Source organism: Macrosteles quadrilineatus, unplaced genomic scaffold (assembly GCF_028750875.1).
Source record: "Macrosteles quadrilineatus isolate MER2022 unplaced genomic scaffold, UCM_ALF_1.0 Scaffold_7__1_contigs__length_78375512, whole genome shotgun sequence".
Lineage (NCBI taxonomy): Eukaryota > Metazoa > Arthropoda > Insecta > Hemiptera > Cicadellidae > Macrosteles > Macrosteles quadrilineatus.
The window spans coordinates 75,391,829-75,413,382 of NW_026542600.1; the positions used below are offsets into that span (position 1 = coordinate 75,391,829).

Sequence of the window (21,554 nt, forward strand, 5' to 3'; positions counted from 1 at the left end):
TGTGATGAATTAATTCATAATGATTACAATAGGTACTCTACTATGTGCAACCACAATGGGGGACCAGAATGGTGGTCGTCAATCAATGTGATTCAAACTAACAAAAATTTGCATTTTTGTGGTGGGCGAGTCTTTACGCGCCGAGAAGGTAGCATTGTTGCCGTGGGGGAGGTAGGTTAGTTTAAAGTCTATTCATTGAAAAACCTTCTGGTAAATTTACCAGTAGCCTACACCAGCTGACTTCACTAGTCCTTTTATGTAAACATCTTTCTGGTCTAAAAAGAGTGCAGAAACCAGCTGCTCCCTGTGTAGTGTGGTAAAAATATATTGTGTATTTTTTTTACTTTTCTATGGCTAAACTGAGAGAAATATGGGAAAATCACTCCTAATACAAGCCTTCACAACCCCTGGTTGAAAAAATTCAGGTTATCAAATTAAACAACTTTATTAATGTGACTTGAATAAAACAAGAGTATATAAAAATATGGTAAATGTGAATTCACATCTGTCAGTGAGTGAGAGGGCCCCAGAACATCTTGCTAGGGCTCTTGTGGTCTTCGGAAAGGAAGAATTGTCGGCCAAGTTTTACAAACTCCTTCAAGCTTATCTGGCCATCGTTATTCTCGTCAATCACACTGAATGAGACCACAGCCGCCTAAAAAACATATCAGATCAGCATACATAAGTTGTGTAAAAAGTGATTGACATTAGTAGATATTCTTATGTTTGATGATATAACACAAATTTATAATTTAAGGATACAACATAGATCAATTCAAATCAAATCAAAATATTCATTATTTTGTAGTTTCATTAAGAAGAATACAATGGCGTCAATAAAAATACAATAATATAACTTAAAACTAGTAGGTTACAAGCATTTTTTTATTTTTTTTTAACAATATGATGAGAAATTTAGTGAAAGTTAATGATTCAGATCGGATTCGAGGAATTCCTTCAAGGAATAGGCAGGTCTGTCTATCAGCTACTTGTGAAGCTGTGTTTTCAGTGGTTTTCCCTTCAGTGACTTCAGTGATGATGGTAGGCTATTGTGCACTTTGCGGCCAGTGTAGGATGGTTTTCTGGCGTACTGGGAGTGAGAGAGCACAAGAAGTGAGGATAGCAGGATTGCCTGAATGTGAAAACTGGTCCAAGAAACACAAAATTTTACACTACATGCACATAGCACCAGAATATTTCAGTGTCACAAAAACAGTGGGCCTAATGGTGTTCAAGAATACATTATATATCACAGTTTCAGTCGATCTTGTAATATACTTTATATATGTAAATATGTATGTAAGCATGCTTATTAGGTTGGGTATTGAAGTGGATTGCAAGAAAGGTCTAGATTTAGGTTTGGGATTTGTATAGATTTGGTGAAGCACTGGTAAGATAATTCCCATTTTCTCAGTTGTGACTGATTACACTGAGGAGGCAGGGATCGACAACTTTTGTTGTGTAACAGTCATTAAAATTGGGGTTTTTGAGGCTTTGGGCATTTTGTACTACTGGTTTGTCTTTGTATCAAGTAGATAAAAAATGGTGAGTCGGTGGCTCAGTCGGTAGCGCCACAGACTTTGTTCCCAAGGCAGCGATGTTTTGGGTTCGGATCCTTGTACCTGACACAGCTTTTTATCAGTACATTTCACCCTTGTACTGTTCCGGCTCATCTCTTGCTTTGCTGGATGTATTCCATGTACAGACCTCAGTGGCCCATGTGGACGAGGCAAAAACAAGGCAAAAGAGGCTGCGAAACCTCTTTAAAATAAAACAAAAAATACATAACGTCTGTGGCCATCCTGGTTCTGAGGCTATTGAAGCATAGGCCAACATACTGTGCATCACATTGGTAAATAATATTCTTTGTTTCACAAGTGTTGAAACCTCGGAAATTACCTATTGAGTTATGTTTGGTTTATATTATAAGTTTTGCACCTCTTGCTTTCACAGGCAAATGACCTCTGAGGGCGTAAATTGGTTGGATTATTGTTGGACAGGTCAGGAATTTTTGGGTGGACTGACATATTACGGAGATTGTGTGGTTGTCTGAAACAAGGTTTGGCGGATCTGTTGAAAATTTAAAGATGAATGATTGGTTTAATTCAGTTTGTCATTTTAAGGGAACAAACCTCAAGTTAGGATTGTAAGACAAAACTCATTGATTATGTGTTCTATTGTTTTGACACTCTGATCTTATGGTTTTTAAATGTATCATAGGAATTTTGGCTGGAGTGACCACAAGGTTCAGCCACAATTCTCTGATTACACAACCTAGACAACCCATCTCAGTACGCCACTGTGAGTAGAGTATTGCTCTGAAGTTTATTTTGCCAGAAGTGAAGCTTTTGAATGGTAGCACAATATTAAAATACTAACAAGGACTGTATTCAATCAACATAAATAAAAAAAAGTTTAACCAATATTAAAATATGGTACCTACATTGCAAAAAATCATACAATAAAAATTATTTGTATGGAAAATAATACATACAAAATTATTTGTATGAACGTGATTCAGAGATAAAAATTTTTCATATATAAAAGTAGAGTAGAACCCCAAGTTAACTGAAATAATGGGGGGAGAGCAGTTTCGGATAGTTCCCGCCAGATCCCCCCTACCACTTAGGTTTTTCCTAACCCTCCTGATCTGTTAGGCACGTCGCACACTACGTCCGCCCATTTCAGTCCGTTTCGCAAATTTCGAAAAACATGTATTCAAATGTAGAGCCCCACACTGGGTCCGCTCAGTTCAGTCCGCTCCGTCCATCTCAGCCAGTTTTGGGTTAGCGAGCGATTTGGACGGAAGCGATGGAAGTACGATGGCGAAAGTACGGAGGTGCCGCGCATGTGCATTGCAGAGTTGTCAGTCTTGTGCAACTGAACTCGGGTGGTCTGACACATGTTTGTAGTAGGCCTCCTGGTTGATATTTATTAAATATGAGTTTCGACGAACTACTGATTTCACTGTCACACAAGGATTACTACAACTTTACAATGAAGGAGGCCGCGTGGGAGGAAATATCATTGATACATTGATACCGTGAACCCATAATCATCTCTTTTTCCTTACAATTTTATCATATTCTTATGCAGCTAGTGCCAATGTGATTACAGCAATTTCTTCATCACTACTGGTGGAACTCATAACAACTAGGAAATCTCGACACAAGTAATTTACTTGTGAACAATGTCAGTGTTTGTCGTCCATTGGCGTTTGGCGCTCAAAAACGACTGAACTGAGTGGACCGAACTGACGCAGTGTGTGGGAAAACTACGGGAACTGAGCTGACTGACCTGAGCTGAGCTGAGCGGACTGAACTGAGCGGACTCAGTGTCCGACGTGCCTTACCCGGCTTTGCGTAACCCCTCCCATTACAAAGTACTGGCTAAACTACTGATGTAAACTATACATTTGGTAGGGTTAAATTAGTAAATCACTGTTCTTTTCTATCTAAACATTTTGTTACTAACTTAAAGAACATATACTTACTTCATTGGACAATCCAAGACACTGAAAGAACAACTTGTACTCTTGTACGGAAATCAGTCCACTTCTGTCTTTGTCAAGAGCCTGTAATTATTCAAATAAAAATATAGTATACATTATATATTTTAAAATTATTTTCTTATCGCACTACATGTGTCTCAAAGCTTTCATTTACTTGAAAATAAGTAGTTTCTTTAGAATTAGATTAGAATTAGATTCCAGTTTCTAAGAAGTTAGAGTACGCTCTAGGAAGTCTTCACATAGTCTCATTTATTTTAAAGGCATTCGTTCTTTAAACATGTGGTTAAGTATTTAATGGTCTTTCGGTTATTGTCTAAAAAGTGTCTTTTGTCTACTATGTCTTTTGTATGATCATATTTTTGAGTTCTCTCTTTTTTAGTAGGTTTGTAATAATGGAACAGTTTAAATCATTTTGCAGTTGCTACCAAAGATTTACTTGTTATTGAAAGGATCATCAATTAAGGGCCCATCGATAAAAAAGTAGAGTCATTGTCATCAAAATGTATTTGTCATTAATAATAAATTGAGCTTCATATTTCAATGAGAATTTGATCAAAAGATTAGTGTACAATGGAGGTGAGATGTTTATTATATCTTAGTTGACTAAGATGCTGTTTCTATAAACCAAAGCTAAAAGAGTTAAAAGGAATAGAAGGCTTTGTTTATTAAAATACCCACTATCAAGGGCATTTGGGTTCAATTTTAAAACATTAAATCGTACTAGATAGATCCTTTTCAAACATTTGAAGGCAAGTACTTTAACCTCTCTATTTTTTATTTACTTACTTTGAACAAGTAAGGGAGGAAGGTGTGGACCTTCTTTCTAAGCTGTTTGTCATTTATAACATGATGCATATCATCAAGGTATTGCTCCGTGGTGACCATGTTATAAGGGTCAATACTTCCCCATCGCTCTTCCCACATACGCTGTAACAAAAATTAACATTTTTACCCACTAAGACTAGGTATAATCATAATTAACTATCATAATTTTTCAGGTAAATTAATAAGACTTACGATACTGATCAAGAGGATATTCAAATTAATTTTACCGATAATCTGGAATAACACGTTCATGAGAGACGTTGATGAAATCTCCGCGATTGCATGAGATCTTCACTATTTTGCCGTTAACGTAAGAGTTGCCATTCATGTTAATGTAATTCATATTCAATTCAGTGTTATTTTCCTAAAAAGCGTAGTTACTTTTAAAATATGTAATAAACTCCATGTACCATGTAACAAATGTATGTATGTCCAACAAATGAAACAAATCATTGTATACCTCCATGTATAAAATGATTTTATTTTTTGTGGAATAAAATTCATTTATTCATTCATTTATGATTCATTAACACACACCATACTTAACTCTATAACAATTAATAAACAAGAATGGCCCAAACAGTTATAATTGACTCATAGTTGATTGAAGCACATTTTGTTAACGGAGTAATGACTCGCTAACATTCTTTATGAAGCGTGAAGAGAACGATGATTAAGTCAGTTATCTCTGTCCTGGAAGTATAATCTACTTCCAAATAACTCAATGCTACAAATAAGTAACCTCTATCTCAATGACCAATATTTCAATCGATGAAAAAAACAACAGGAATTATCAGAGGCCTCTATTCTTGTTGCCTTTTTGAAAAATTTAAAGCCTTATAAAGTTATCAAGTGAATAACAATAACATTGTTTACATATGAAAAATTTTGATCAAGGTGGGGTACACTTTTTAAAAATATGATTGAATAGTATATTTTATTCTAGTAGGATACAGTAGCTTCTTCACTGAACACAGTTTTTAGTTTCATTTTATCCCAGTATTTTCCTTATAATTGTGAACTTAATATACAGATATAATGATTTCTGGAGACTTTCAAACTCCCCATTAAAAAAATAACTTTGTAAGTTACAAAATTGCTAATAGGTTGTGTCAATAAAACCATAAAAAATTAAAAATTTAACAAATCTATAAAAAGATTGTAGTGGACTTTGAAGCACTGACTCTCTTTCGATCTCTATGTTTTGTGGAGTAACTCCAGTAGATTTACCACTCGTGACGGACCCTGTTGTCCGACCCAACTTGATATGATCTGTGATGAGGAATCAGTCCATTACGGACTACACTGAAATGTTGTCGAAACAGCCGCTGTGCCACAGAAATAATAGATTCATTGTTTCTGGAAAAAATGTTCCACACAACTCAAACGTGGTGCTCGACTGTCCACTGAGCCATCTCGCTGTAAATTGGATACCGCACTATATAGTTGACTTACAGACGGCTGGCAGTGGACCCGATCCTCCCCCAACTACTAGTACAAAGATCGTACGTCTTATATGTTATGGTTGAATATGAAGCTGCACCTAAAGCTCACGGATAGGTGTGTCCCGGTATCTGAAGCCAAGCCTAGGTCCAAGCATCCTAGTGAAGCGATCTTGTGTTCTTGCCAGTATCTAGATGTGACCAATTTGATAAGGAGACCATATAGACCCATACTCCAAGATGGGGCGAACCAACTACTTGTACAGGATCACTTGTGTAATTGGTGACTTGAAGTTCCATGTGGATCTGTATATTAATCCTGAGAGGCCATGGTCGTTATATGATTTATGTGCTGAAACGGGCTAAGATTAGGCGTAATAATGATCCCCAAATCCTTCACTCTGTCCACTTTGGGTAGAATAACATGATTTAAAGAGTAGTCAAAGTTGAGGATCCTAGTCCCACGCTTGAAATTTTATTTATTGAAAATAAATTTACACGTGAATTTTGTAAATTTCCAGATATTTTATCATGTTCAAATTTATTTTGATTTCTAAAAATTGAGTTTCCTTATCCCTAACACCATTAAATTACTTACCTTGATAATATTGTTTAACTCCTGTTGATGGTGGGGAGAAAGATGACCGAGGTCTACAAATCGGTCAACTAGAATCTGTAGATCATCGAACGATATCACCCCGTCTTTGTTGAGGTCTAAAATTCCATGGAATGTCCTCATCTTTCTCCTCCAAAACTCACTGGCTCCCTATAAAAATTCATCTTTAAAACTATTTTAGCAACATGAATGTTAGATAATGGTTTTACATGAAATTTAGATGTCTCTTAAGTTTTTACATAACATTGAAACAAAAACAAATCATTTGCCTATGAAATAAAAAATAAAGTTGCAATTCTGACTGTTGTAAATTGTATACTGTATAAGTTAAACTGTAAGCTATAATATGCACTCTTACTAACACCCAATAAATCATCATCCCATGAGCTTAATTTTATCTTAAAATTGTATCATAAAATGATAAAAGTTATTATTTCAATTTCAATCACAGTAAACAATTTTACAAGTATAAAAAAACAAATAAAATTTCAAACGAGTTGTTTTCTTAATATACAGGGTAAATCGTTGTAAATAGAGGATAATTATTCATTGTAATAGGTTAAAGAGTACAAATAAAGAGATGTAATTGGGGAAAAAAATGTACTGGCCGAAAATTACATTTTTGTTTAAATCCGCGGAATAATACAGCTTTCCTGTTTCATAGGAATAATATGACTTTTGTATTCCCGGGACTGACATGGGGATTTTTGTATCGAAGGTATAACCCCGGGATTGATACGGGAATTTTTGTACAAAAGGCCAGCCCTACAACTTTCATTCACCAGGTGTACAGCCCACGACTCCTTCGCAGACGTCTATTTTTCTTTAAGCACAAATAGGTATAAACCAATAAGCAAGAATCCATCTTGGGTCACTGTCACTGATGATGGCCAAATGAACAAAGTTGGCAGCACTGACAACCCCCACCGGGTATCATGAAAAACAGCGGATTCCGCTCGGCGGAGAAACTGCATAAAAGGGACATCGATTCCGCCCGACCAAAAACGTCGTGCATAAAAGAGGCCTAAAATATTGTTGTTGACAGAAGTTTATGAAATTACTCTGCAGAGGACAGGTAAATGGTATTGAAATTTTTACAAATGTCTTCAATAATGGAAAGAAGCACTAAAGGAATGGAGATTTTAACTGATTTTGACGTTGAAGCCGCTTTCAGAGTTTACTACTGTCATAGAGGTACTGTCATTGGTTCTTTGGTACTTTCAATACCACATCCTTCTCTTACAAGATGTGTCAACAGATAAGTAAAGTTGGGGAAGAATAGCAATGAACAGATATACTGTACTAATAAATAGGTTCACTACTGGTAAGATGCGCTGGGACACTAATGAGAGGAGCGATTATGGAGTGGTCCCAGAGGTACCAGGTTCAAATCCTACCAAATCACCAAATGCTTTTAGCTATGTCATAACACTACAACCCTCTATTCCTAGCCTTATGTCCAAGCCTCAAAGCTAGGACTCAAATGTATTGATGGCAATTAAATGTTTGGCAAAAATAAAAATAGCTCTAAATCTAAAATCGTTTTTCTCTAATGATCGTGTACATTTTTATAATATTCAGTTTCATTAACTAGATATAACAATCTTAATCGAGTGGTCAAAACATACTTTCCAGTTTAATGTCTTACCCTTTCTTTGTGCTCAGTTTCATAATCAGAATCCGAGTCGGAATCTGACTCAGATTGATTGACAAGTTCCTGTTCCTTTTTCCCTGAAGCCGACCTGCTATACAGTCTCAGCTCCTTTAAAACATAGAAATAAAATTATTTAAAAATTTGTGATATCTTACAATAATACGGAAATATATGCATAGCAGATAAGTTTGGTGCACCATTTTGCACAATACATCAACGGGAAGTTAATTATCAGTAATCGGAATGCTAGTTTTTCACAAATGTTAATGAAAAAGATTATGAAGCCTTTTTGTTTTATCGAATTTTTTAATCTTACTTGCTGTGGTCAAAGTTTGGCTAGTGTCCGCCAAAAAAGAGTATCAAAACATAAACAGAAGATTGTTTATATTTTAGGTATAATTTAAAGAGGTTTTTCTGGTTTTATAAGTTTACATATTTAAGTAACCCCATCTTTGGATTTATTAATTTATTTAAATAATATTTTTAATCTTTCATGTTTTTTTATTGATGCTATCTCCAGGGATGGTTTTAACATAGTATGAGAAACTCTGTATGTACAATGTTGAATTATGCGATGAGCGATCATATGAAAGAGGTATCTATAACAGAGCGATCTATTAAAACAAGTTTACTAGGGTCAGGGTGTCCACAGAAAATTTGTCTTTAATTTCCATGACTTTCCATCACTATCCATGTCTATTTACCATTGATTTCCATGACTCACAAACTTTACTTAGAAATTTTAATATAACATACACACACAAATAATACTGCCTGGACAAGTTATTTCGCAGGAAGTGCTGATATATGTATCAACAGATAACATAGAGTACAATAGGTAGAACAATGAAATACAGACTCAAAACCCATTAACTAATACAACTGTAATAAACTGAGTTGTCGAACATTTGTGAAAAATCCTGAAAAATGCTACAATGGGTTTAAGGTCAACTAGAGCATTGAATGGTCCCCTCAAATCCCTCCATCATTGGAGATTTCCATGACTTTTTGCCTATTTCCATGACTTTCAATGACCATAATTTTTTTCCATGACCATCCCTGACTTTCCAGAATGTGGACACCCTGTAGGTCATGGTAGCATGAACTAAACTTATGACAATAAAACTAATAACAGTACCAAAAGTCATTATATAACATAGGCTATGACATTGCATTTTCTATCCATCAGCATGTTGAATTTAGCTGGTGAAACCAATAGTCCCACTTTGGTAACATAATAGAGGTAAGATATAAGATGAAGGTAAGATATAAGATATAAGATAAGTAAGGCTAAGATATAAGATTGAACCTCTATACCTGGAGGAGAGGATGGTAAACAGTTCTATCCTGAGCATTTTGAACATATGGACAACTTCCATTCCCCTGAAACAATTGAAAATAAATGTATCAAATATCACAGTGTTAAACAACTATAATATGCAAAAGAAGGAAACATACTACTATATTCGGAATATTTAATAGTTTGCAAAAGTTCTATTGTATGTGAGAAATATTGAAAGATGTTTTGTTGTATTCCTGAAGAAAAAAATCTACCCATATAAAATCAATTTTAAGTTTTAAGTGTAATTGTATGTCCTTTATTTCCCCCTGATCGACATGAAACTTTAGGAAATTGTTCTATGAATGCCATGGACGTTATTTCTGTCTTATTTCTGATCTAAAAATTGTTTAAGACTCTATCTTTGAGGCTGGGAGTTTCAAAGTCAAATGGTCTTAATAGCAACTATTACAACAATTACAATGTCTACATTTGCTTTATTTATACTTTCCCCTTTATTTTATTCTGCTCTGTTAAACAGCTGATTGAAATTTAGTACATAAAATATTTGATTAAACTATGTTGCACAGGTATTATTTATTCTATGGTAATGGCATTGATTATAGTATACATAGATAATTCTACAAGTTGATCACAACAATAACACACACTAGCAGCTTTACTTACATGTATAAACTATTTGGTTGGACCAGTAAACTAATAAATAACTCAAATAACCGTTACAATCATTGTATTTAATATTATTTTTACAAAAAAAAATTGTATAAAATCCTTTTCTATAGACCCAAAAGTGTATAAGCTACTAGCCACAGAGAAGTAAAGTACACTTAAGTGGTATCCAGCACTAGTCGCTGGTGTCTAGAGTATTTCCGGCACAACATGCTAGAGCTGAAAGCGCATGGTCCCATAGGCGTTTTTCCTCTATACCTATGTACCTAAGCTATAATTATTCATCAGATTGGTATTGCTCAAAAATACATAGTGAATGTTGTAGTTTTATTATGTATACGATTAAACTTTTATTATATCTGAAACATAGGCACCGGTATATGCGTAAAAATGTATGATGTGGTGTCAGGTGTACTCAGAATTAATTGAAATGTGATTAAAAGAGGTTTCACATTTGCCCAATCGGTTAACACATCTGGGTGATTATGTCAGAAACAAACCAGATGTATTATAGTTTATATTGACAGAAAATATTCAATGGATGGAAAACACTTTAACATATCTTAACAAACCTGCCAAAAAAAATCTGAATATACATCCTCATAAGTATACTGTATAAATATAAAAATTAACAATATTACAATAAATCTTGAAAAAATGTCTTTATCATCATGGCATAGGAAAAATTTACCTGATTTCATATCACTTAACTTTCATTTAGTGTTCAAATAGTTTATTATTGATACATATTTTATTATATCACCAAACTAATGGTTAATTTTGAAATCTTTTAAGGAGAACTCAAAGTCTCGTAATTTGCCTCAGGACACATTCCTGTACGGTATTCAATTCGTAATGGAAAAATCTTTATTTGGTCTATAATAATAAATTATCTCCTTCTACTTATTTCTAAATGGGCCACTTAATAATGTTGGTATTTCATTATTTGAAAAAATTTATTACAATATGACTCTTACAAACGTTTGCTCCGATAATATTTTTACCGATTAAGTTTTTGAAAACTCCACGGTGAACCCCAAAACTCCCGACATGCGCCACCATTGGGCACCGTTACTATGGTGATTGTGCGCAACAAAATGCCATTTCGGAGTCTTAGTGAGTGTTTATACTATGTGTTCAGTATTCGTGTTTGTAGAAGCCACATGAAACGTCACCGGTGGTACATGAACCAAATTCAGGTTACATTATTAATAAAACACCAAGTTAAAAATAAATGTGTTTTTGTTTATTTTAAGGAAAAAAAACATTTTTAAATATAAAAATAGAACTAAAAAGTAATTTTTTACTGCTCAAAGTCTGTTTTTAAGTTCATGGAATGTACTTGTTTTCAATATGATGACAGGTCGAAGTGTACCACAGGTGGTACACGGTGAAATTAGCATAATCACTATCTTATTTTGTTACTGAAACTGTACAACTAGAGTTGATAAATAATTAATCATATCTAATTATTCCTAAAAACAAAAACACACTTTCGTTTTTAGCGAATTTTCTATATAGGGAATAAGCTATTACCGTAGACCAGGACCCGGGACCGATTTCCTTTTTCGTTTTGAGGTCCCTTGAGGCCAAAAACACCATCCGTTCAAATTCATATATATATATGTGTGTGTGTGTGTGTGTGTCCGTTAGCACGATAACTCGAGCAAAAATGATCCGATTTTGATGAAATTCGGTATAAACATGTAAACCTATACATTTATTCGAACAAGTTCACGAACCAGCATGATGGGACTATGGGAACGGGGGTTCAGGGGGGGTTTTATGGGGTAAAAATTGGGTTTTCTCATTTTTGACACAAAAAACATAAAATTTAGCAATTTTTTTCCAAACCATTTTGTAGAGCTTAAAAAAACGAATAATTTAGTATATTGAAGCGTTATTATGCGCCTAATGGTTACGGAGAAAATTCCAAAAAATTGTAAATTTTAAATTCCCATGTTATTTTTATGGTGAGTAAGTAAACTGTCGTAGTTTGCTTGTTTATGAACATATTTTTTATCAAATTTGGAAAATGCATTTATTTCTTACTAAACTATTAACATTTTACAAAAAAAAATCACTTTTACCCTCCCTGTTGCAGCAAACTTAAGTACTCGTTAAATTAATTTAAATAAGGAATGAATGGGATATTTTTAAGGAGACATTTTAGTGTAAATCCAATCGGGCAAATGGAAATTCGCTTAGTCTGCAGGTTTGCTGCGGCGAAGGTATTTTTTAAAGTCTTAATTTGTACACAAATTTACTTTTGACTGAAATTTGATTCGTGCCTCACGAGTGATCCCGGAGTGAACGTGTTAATGGAAGAAGTTGGCGGCATTGTCACCTAGCCTCTGGGCCAGTAGACCAGAATCATTAAACTAGCCATGCCATGACACTACAGTACTACAATAAATAATAAGGCATAAATGATTTTATTTCAAAGAACATTCTTTGAAAATGACAGGACTATGGTTAATTTTGAAAAATTATAATTTCACTGTGGGCTTTATTCCTGACAAAAAACATTTATTTCAATTAAATTTGACCATGACCATTGACTGAACATGGTCAATTATCTGATTTAATTAAACAGTGTTGTAGTAAAAAAAATTAAACACAGACCAAAACTTCAAATTAAGATAAAAGTAAAAAGATTCTTACATGGGTACAAGATTCCTCCAAATATGGCTATTAATCTGACTAGTTTAGATAGTACAGCTATGATGCCATTGTAACTCTGAATCAAATCTAATTAATTCACTTTATGAAGTTCAATTAGCCCCTAACTGCTGCTGAGCTCTTCTCTACCACTGTTTCACCCATGTCACAGATTGCATTATAAAGGTCAATATGCACCGAATCTACATACCAAGTCAATTTCCTTTTTTGGTTTAATTTTAAATAGTCTACAACATATAAGTAGATTCAAACCTAAACTCAAGCCAGAGATAAATAGAAAATCACAGTTTCTAGGAAAAATAAACGAGTTTTTAAACCTGCCATGAAGTAAAACAGTATGGAATAGTTTATGAAGGTATTCTCTTATATCGATTCCATAACAATGATTAAACAGTAATTATAGTTCGGCCGCTTAGAAAACGACCTGCACGCTAATGCTAAACCAATGCTGGAGGAGGTCGCTTTCTAAGCGGCCGAACTATAGTTTATTCTACTTTAGGATTACATGCGTGAATGTATGTTTAAAATTTAAAATATCTCGCTATTGCATGGAATCATAATGTAATAAATTAAATTTTTTGTCTCAAGCTGTATTGACTTGTTGAAAACAATAAAAATATTTTTACTTCGAGAAACAAATCTAAGCCCATTCAAAATACACTTAGAACGGTTAGATCAGGGTTAGATCAGGTCGGTTACAATGGATTTAATTTGGATGTCGGTCTAATAAAATTTCCCAAAATTGGAAAATGTTAAAATTTACTTAAAAGTGTTTTTATTCAACATAACAGAGATATTGGACGTAGGTCTTACCATTAAGACCAAAATTAGCTATTTCCTAATAGGGGAAATTCACTAAAAGGATGTAAACGTTATGATTTCAACTCACAAGCCGTAATTTTAAAAACAAAATCTGACTTGAACTAACGAAAACAACATTTCCAACTCAAATCACTAATTATCACTTCTAATTGGTTTCTCTTGTGTATAATTAGTGGAAGATTGAAGTCTTCATTGACTAGAGCAGATGAGTTGGATTTTGGTCCAGTTTAGTACTTATTTAGCATAATTGCTACTTGTTTGGGACTAGCATTCCTGTACACAACAACTTTAAATTCATATTTTAAAGCATTGTCGGAGTACAAAACAAATATTTACAGTAATCTATTATCAGTTGTAGACTTTGGGTTCCAAATGTTCTAATCTTCATAGTTATGATTGACAAGTATTGCTTAAAAGATTCTATAACTGAGGTACTCAGTATTTATTTGTATTTTGTCACGTTGTTAGACATTTCAGTAAGTTTTTTAATTGATTACCGTACTCAATTTAGCCTTACATAAACAAAGGTGCTTTTTTGTAAAAATATTAATAAAATATAAAGAAAGAAATTTGCTGATTTTATCAAAATATATCCATAAACAAGCAAACTACAACAGTTTACTTTTTCTCCATAAGATTAACGTGGTAATTTCAAATGAATTTTAGGATTTTTCTCTGTATCCTCCCTTTAATCCTACAACAACGCTTTATAACATAACAAATTATTTGTTTTTTTAGCCTACATGACGGTTAAATTAGAAATTGGGCATTTTTATGTTTTAAGGGTAAAAACGTGGAAAACCAATTTTGGAAAAATAGTAAAAACCTGATCCTGCTAGTTCTCGAATTTATCCAGGTGGATACATCATTGCCACAATTTCATCAAATCCGGACCAAAATTACTCGAGTTGAGTTACTGGAGTTGAGTTGTCTGTTGATGGACACACACACACATCAAAATGGAAAGTGAATCGGTCCCGGCTCCTGGGCATATGTCTTGCCGTGCAACCTCGGTAATAGCTACTTACCTAGAGAATTTCGCTTAAAGGACCAAAGTTAACATCTCTAAAGAGTAAAAAAAACATCTTCAAGCAAAGATGCCAAAACCGTTAATTAGATTGATATTTGTGTATTTTAAGATATGTTACCACATGTTACTCAATTACACATGGTTAATTTGGATAAAAACATTTTATAATTAGAAGATCCGTAAACTTAATCCAAAGAATTTAATTAGGATTTTGATAGATAAACTTTCTTATTATTGTACCAATATGGCATGGCATTGATGAAGTTGAAAGTTAAATGGCTCTCAATGTTTGGAAGGGAAACAGGTCAAGGTTCAATGCTCTTTGTCTGGCGATTCCAGCTCGGTCGGGGCCTGCAAACAAAAAGCAAAAAGGGTCCGGGGCGGGACTGGTCGGGTGTGTGTTCCCGGTGAAGGGGGGGGGGGTAGATGCTAGGGTCCTCGTCCCTTGGCTCCTCGATTCCTCGGTCCTCGTTAAAGTGAAAGTTGCGAATTGGGTGGAAGCCAACTCGGACCAAACACGAACGCGGAAAATCCGTTCAAAATTACGATCGTTTAAAGCGTCGTTTGAATATAATACTAGAGTCAAACACATTCTGCTTATCAATTAATAGTTTCTTGTTTAGCATTTTACGTGGTGGCGTTATTATCCAAATATATAAAAATATGTACATCTTCGAACACTTTTCGATATAACTACACTTAACAGTAGTGTGTATTTCCAATATTTGCATGGACCCTTTCTTTGTTGACTATAGTTAACTTTGTTAGTTTGTTTATTAGTAAGTGCAACTGAACGATCATAAGAATAAGGCATTGATCTTTAGGCAATTACATGCAATCGATCGACAACGCCCCGCCGTCTCAAAAAAACGAGTTGAATTTATCAGTAAAAGGAAATTTTTACTATTTTAAAATTTATTGTGCTTGTCTGTCTGTATGTGTGGATGTCTACTAGAGCTACAGACCACATGTGTAGTTCAATTTTGATGAAATTTGGTATGTAGGTGTGTATTGGTATTTGCGTATCCATGGTATCTCCAGCGGTTATTTTCATTTTTTTGAAATTTTGATTTTTAATGGTGATTTTCTCATAAATACACATAAATAACGTCAAAATCTAAATTTCTCAAAAATGGCCCGAACGATTTTAATACAAATTTAACATGATAGTTCTGAACAAAATGGTACCACTCCCATTTCTGTATTGGTTAAGGTTCAAAAGTTATTGTAACTTATGTTATTTTCTTATAAAATAACCGAAAATTCAATTTAAAAAAACACACAGTTTTGATTAAAGTTAGTCTAGTATGTTATGGTCCTTATAATTCTAAACATTACTGTACAACCCTCAATTGCTGTAAAAATTACGGTTCAAAAGAAATTGCAACTTTTGTGATTTTCCCTTTAAAATATCATAGCTACTCCCACTGCTAGCCCCATGATAATATTATATATGTAGTTATTGTTGACAAGCTTATGGGAGAAAGCGAATGGGAATGGGAGAAAGTAAGTCAGATTGCTGATACCGTTTATTAATCAAATGTTCATCTAAGGAGTTAAGGGAGGCCCTTGTCTCTTTATTTTGTGGTTCTGCTGAAATATCAGTAATAATAATTATAAAAATCTTTACAAGCGTTATTATACAGATCTGGTCTAGAGCTATAAATCAATGGCTGGATTTGCCAAAGAACGGTCCCCTGGAAATAAATGTTGAAGACCATAGTATACGTAATCGCAGCGGGCAAACTCCCTTTCACTCTTTTACGATTATTACTCATGATTGCAGTTTACTTGTTAATGACGGTTCTTGTGCATAACCGAGTTACAAGTGGTTTCGTCATTGCGAATAAGTAAAAGGGCGATCAACTCTGGCTTAAAACCAGTTACGGAATTCAGAAACAGGCTAAATATGTAAAGGCATTTCTTCTCTGTGGCGCCAGGAATTCCTGATTTACCATGAACTCAAGTGTCCGATTTCCACATAACATTCAAACATCGTAATCGAGTAACAAAAGACCAATGGAGTGTGTTTAAACTATTGCTTGTTTTCTATTGTTTTGAATGTCTGCTGTATTGTTGCTGGAAACAACCAGTTGTACAAAACAGCTGGAATCAAAGCTCAACAATAAACTGATCGTTGGCGTGACGTTAGTTTGGGTTCAAATTCCATTTTTATTTCACACCGATGTATACTACCCCTTGACTTGCGAGGTGGTTGTAGACCATTTCCTAACACAAGGTGGCTATTTGTCCGATATCGTATCATTAAATCTTCACCTTGGGATTGCCACCTCGATCAAGATGGTCTTCGACGATTCACTTTGCAAGGTGGTTTAGTAAAGGTGTCACCTCTACACCACCTTATTTATATTGGAGGCCGATAGTCGTAGTGACTTTTTGACGTTTTCCTGGCAAAAATCCGACTCACGGTTCCCGTTCCCACCATGGAACAGTTGTGGGATAGTCAATCAAGACAAGGCAATCGGAAGAAATTGTTTTTAACGATTGTTTGGAGTGGAGGCGTTATTTTTAGCTAAAAATTCCCAACAAAATTCTGGGAAAAAGGAAAAACGCACTCAACTCCAACTTCATGAAATTTGTAGACGAGTAATTTCAACTCCTGAAGCCTCTCCAGTACCTCTTGACTGGTGCGGTCCGATTGTTTAAGTTTGGGAATGAAACTAAAACCCGATGATAATAGAGCATGAAATTTGGTGGGTTAGAATCACAGACAATAAATATTGGTCTGTTATAAGCCGGGTTTACACTATGTAGCAAAACCTGCTATATAACTTTTGCTATATAACATTGTTATATAACTTTTGCTATATAACATTGCTATATAACTTTTGCTATACAAAAAAGTTACAGACAATTTTAGTGATTCCGGTGCTCGAGCTATATGTTATATGTAGCACAACTTCATTCGTATTCTGTATCGAAAAGTCACGCCGTAGAGGCTGCTGCTCGCGGTAGCTATCACGGCGATCCTTAGGTTTTTTTGGAAGTCAGAGGCGGAAGCAAAGGTTTTAGGTTCGACCGCTTCTTCCTCCGATAAATAAGTACAGTGTAGCAGATTTATCATGGGACCTTAATGATGACGATCACGCTGACGATCCATAATTAAGACGCGAAATAAGGCTACGAAAAAGTAGCCTCAAAAACGTTTTACGTATTACCACAACACCGGTATTCCACGGAACAGTTCAATTAAAGTTTATAATAGTATTCCGATCCCCCGCACTGTCACTTTCCAGTCCTTCCATTGTAAACAAAGATTGCTGAGCAAAAACGTCCGTACACAGGAGGCTACAACTGTGAACTGATGACACTAAATGCTACATATTGCATGTAGCAGATGCTAGACGTAAAATATTTGTATAACATTGCTACATATAGCAATGTTAGATGTAGCAAGTATTTCTTTTGATCTTTACCGACTCCCAATGGATAGCACAATTTTTGCTATATTTAGCAGGATCTGCTACATATAGCAGTGTTATATAGCACTTTTGAAAAGTAACTTTTTCTACTTCTAGCAAATGTTATATAACATTGCTAGATGTTACACAAATCTGCTATATAGCAGGTTTTGCTACATAGTGTAAACCCGGCTTTAAGGTGTCACCTCTACACCACCTTATTTATATTGGAGACCGATTGTCGGAGTGGCTTTTTGACGTTTTCCTGGCAAAAATCCGACTCACGGTTCCCGTTCCCACCATGCAACAGTTGTGGGATAGTCAATCAAGACAAGGCAATCGGAAGAAATTGTTTTTAACGATTGTTTGGAGTGGGGGCGTTATTTTTAGCTAAAAATTCCCAACAAAATTCTGGGAAAAAGGAAAAACGCACTCAACTCCAACTTCATGAAATTTGTAGACGAGTAATTTAAACTCCTGAAGCCTCTCCAGTACCTCTTGACTGGTGCGGTCCGATTGTTTAAGTTTGGGAATGAAACTAAAACCCGATGATAATAGAGCATGAAATTTGGTGGGTTAGAATCACAGACAAAAATAGACTATTGGTCTATTAGTATGTGGTCAGAATGTTACTGTATGGACATTTGTCTGCGCGTATTTTTCTTCACATCGTCGGTTGGCTTATCGGGTTTAGACACTTTCCAAAACACAGCCAACCAGTGATGGCCTTGAGCATTTAAAGGCAATGACCGAAAGACAAACCCGCACAACACATAACAGATCTGACACAATTACGAACAAGGCACACGTGTATCGTGTGATCGAACTCTCTCACACACACACACAGTAAATGCACGGGCGTAATGTATGTAAATTAATACAGTAACAGGATGTTCGTATTATCCATCTTCCCTGATTGTGTTTTGAGTTCATCAATTGTACTGCAGGAGAAGTTCTTGAAGATTCAATTTTGGGCAATAAGGTTAACTGATAAAGCATCGAAGTAAAATTAAGAATGGTAAACATTTTATATTTATGTCGGGTAGATTTGCTAAACTACGCATACATAGCAGTTTCAAACAACGATACAGTTGGTGTTTTCATGTTGATGCTGTGAGAATAATCTATCTGTTTTTGTTGTCTACACATGAAAGTAGATCTCTTCCCCCAACTAAGGGATCAAATTTCTTTACCTCCCGTGACCTCAATTTCACCACTAGTATATATTTTACTCTACCACCGTAGTTTATAATAGCATGTGGTTACTTGTATGTATGAATATGAAAGTCAACTACTCTGAGAAAGTGGTAGAAATCTAACGTGTTTGGGCAGGTTCAATAAATCTAAACTGATAGCTTAAAACCCACTTAGCTGTTTTATGACTTGTTAGAAATAATGTTACTACAAATCTGTTTTTTAGTCAAATAAATAATTAGAAATATTCTAGTTATACAAAAATGGCAATGAAAATCGAAATTGTAACAGTTTGACTGGATCGAGCTAATATAATTTAAGTTGTAAGTGGAGGAAATGTGTAAACTAACCACACAAAGTCAACTTTAAATATACGCAACCCCATCAAAATAAAACCCCCATTGTGATTTAAAAAGAAAATCAATTTCGAAACTAATTACGTACGGTATATAACAATTTAAAATCGAATTGCATAAATAATTGAATGTGGAGGGGATTTTTTTTGTTATCTTAGGACAATAAAATGTGTTTGAAAAACTGTCTATATCCATGCTTGGGCTTAAGATTTTGTGTGATAACAGAAAGAAACGTTTTCGTTGAAAATGAATTAATTAAAAAAACTCTGGCTATCTAATTTTCCTAAGCCAAGCAAGATGATTGCAGCTGCCATTTACCATTGTTGTTACGTATTGAGAGAGTGATACTGTAAAAGTTATACACCCAGGTTTGCTGCAGTACATTGTTGTACCATTGTTGTTACGTATTGAGAGAGTGATACTGTAAAAGTGATGCACCCAGGTTTACATTGTTGTTACGTATTGAGAGGGTGATACTGTAAAAGTTAAACACCCAGGTTTGCTGCAGTACATTGTTGTACCATTGTTGTTACGTATTGAGAGGGTGATACTGTAAAAGTTATACACCCAGGTTTGCTGCAGTACATTGTTGTACCATTGTTGTTACGTATTGAGAGGGTGATACTGTAAAAGTTATACACCCAGGTTTGCTGCACTACATTGTTGTACCATTGTTGTTACGTATTGAGAGGGTGATACTGTAAAAGCTATACACCCAGGTTTGCTGCAGTACATTGTTGTACCATTGTTGTTACGTATTGAGAGGGTGATACTGTAAAAGTTATACACCCAGGTTTGCTGCACTACATTGTTGTTACGTATTGAGAGAGTGATACTGTAAAAGTTATACACCCAGGTTTGCTGCAGTACATTGTTGTACCATTGTTGTTACGTATTGAGAGGGTGATACTGTAAAAGTTATACACCCAGGTTTGCTGTACTACATTGTTGTTACGTATTGAGAGAGTGATACTGTAAAAGTTAAACACCCAGGTTTGCTGCAGTACATTGTTGTACCATTGTTGTTACGTATTGAGAGGGTGATACTGTAAAAGTTATACACCCAGGTTTGCTGCAGTACATTGTTGTACCATTGTTGTTACGTATTGAGAGGGTGATACTGTAAAAGTTATACACCCAGGTTTGCTGCAGTACATTGTTGTACCATTGTTGTTACGTATTGAGAGGGTGATACTGTAAAAGTTATACACCCAGGTTTGCTGCACTACATTGTTGTACCATTGTTGTTACGTATTGAGAGAGTGATACTGTAAAAGTTATACACCCAGGTTTGCTGCAGTACATTGTTGTACCATTGTTGTTACGTATTGAGAAGGTGATACTGTAAAAGTTATACACCCAGGTTTGCTGCAGTACATTGTTGTGCCATTGTTGTTACGTATTGAGAGGGTGATACTGCAAAAGTTATACACCCAGGTTTGCTGCAGTACATTGTTGTACCATTGTTGTTACGTATTGAGAGGGTGATACTGTAAAAGTTAAACACCCAGGTTTGCTGCAGTACATTGTTGTACCATTGTTGTTACGTATTGAGAGGGTGATACTGTAATAGTTATACACCCAGGTTTGCTGCAGTATATTGTTGTACCATTGTTGTTGTAGCCACTGTTGCTAAACGTGGGTTAGTTCACGAGTTCTTTGACCAGTCGAGGCCATGAGAGCTGATGTCCTTGGGTATAAACAACAATGCATCTCGAAAACGTTTTGTTTTCTGTCCCTGTTCTTTTGCTGAGTAATCTCCAACCTCCCGATAATTATAAACATTAATTATCCATAATTGCAATTAGTGTTAGTGACAGAGAAAATAGTAATAATTAAATATATACTTGTGAATTACAATTCCTGCTTTTCTTAAACACTTGCAATACATCAGTGAATTTATTGATTTTTTTAAGTAGTAGTTCAGTTTTTAGGATATATTATCCATAAGTTTAAGGTATAACCGATTATTGCACATTTTGTTAATATAAACTATTAGTTTTATTGTACGGTATAGCTTTTAATAACAGT

The 21,554-nt window shown here is 34.9% G+C and overlaps 1 protein-coding gene across 1 annotated transcript; it reads right to left on the reverse strand.

Annotated features, from left to right (window-relative positions):
* Positions 1-426: 426 nt before the first annotated feature.
* LOC128998589 (sarcoplasmic calcium-binding protein-like) lies at positions 427-9,476 on the reverse strand. The gene is made up of 6 exons (XM_054424794.1): positions 9,366-9,476; positions 8,043-8,156; positions 6,377-6,544; positions 4,298-4,438; positions 3,494-3,574; positions 427-655 (listed from the first exon to the last, which is right to left on the reverse strand). The coding sequence occupies exons 3-6, from the start codon at positions 6,515-6,517 to the stop codon at positions 509-511; spliced, it is 510 nt and encodes a 169-aa protein (XP_054280769.1). The 5' UTR covers positions 6,518-6,544; positions 8,043-8,156; positions 9,366-9,476; the 3' UTR covers positions 427-508.
* Positions 9,477-21,554: the final 12,078 nt, after the last annotated feature.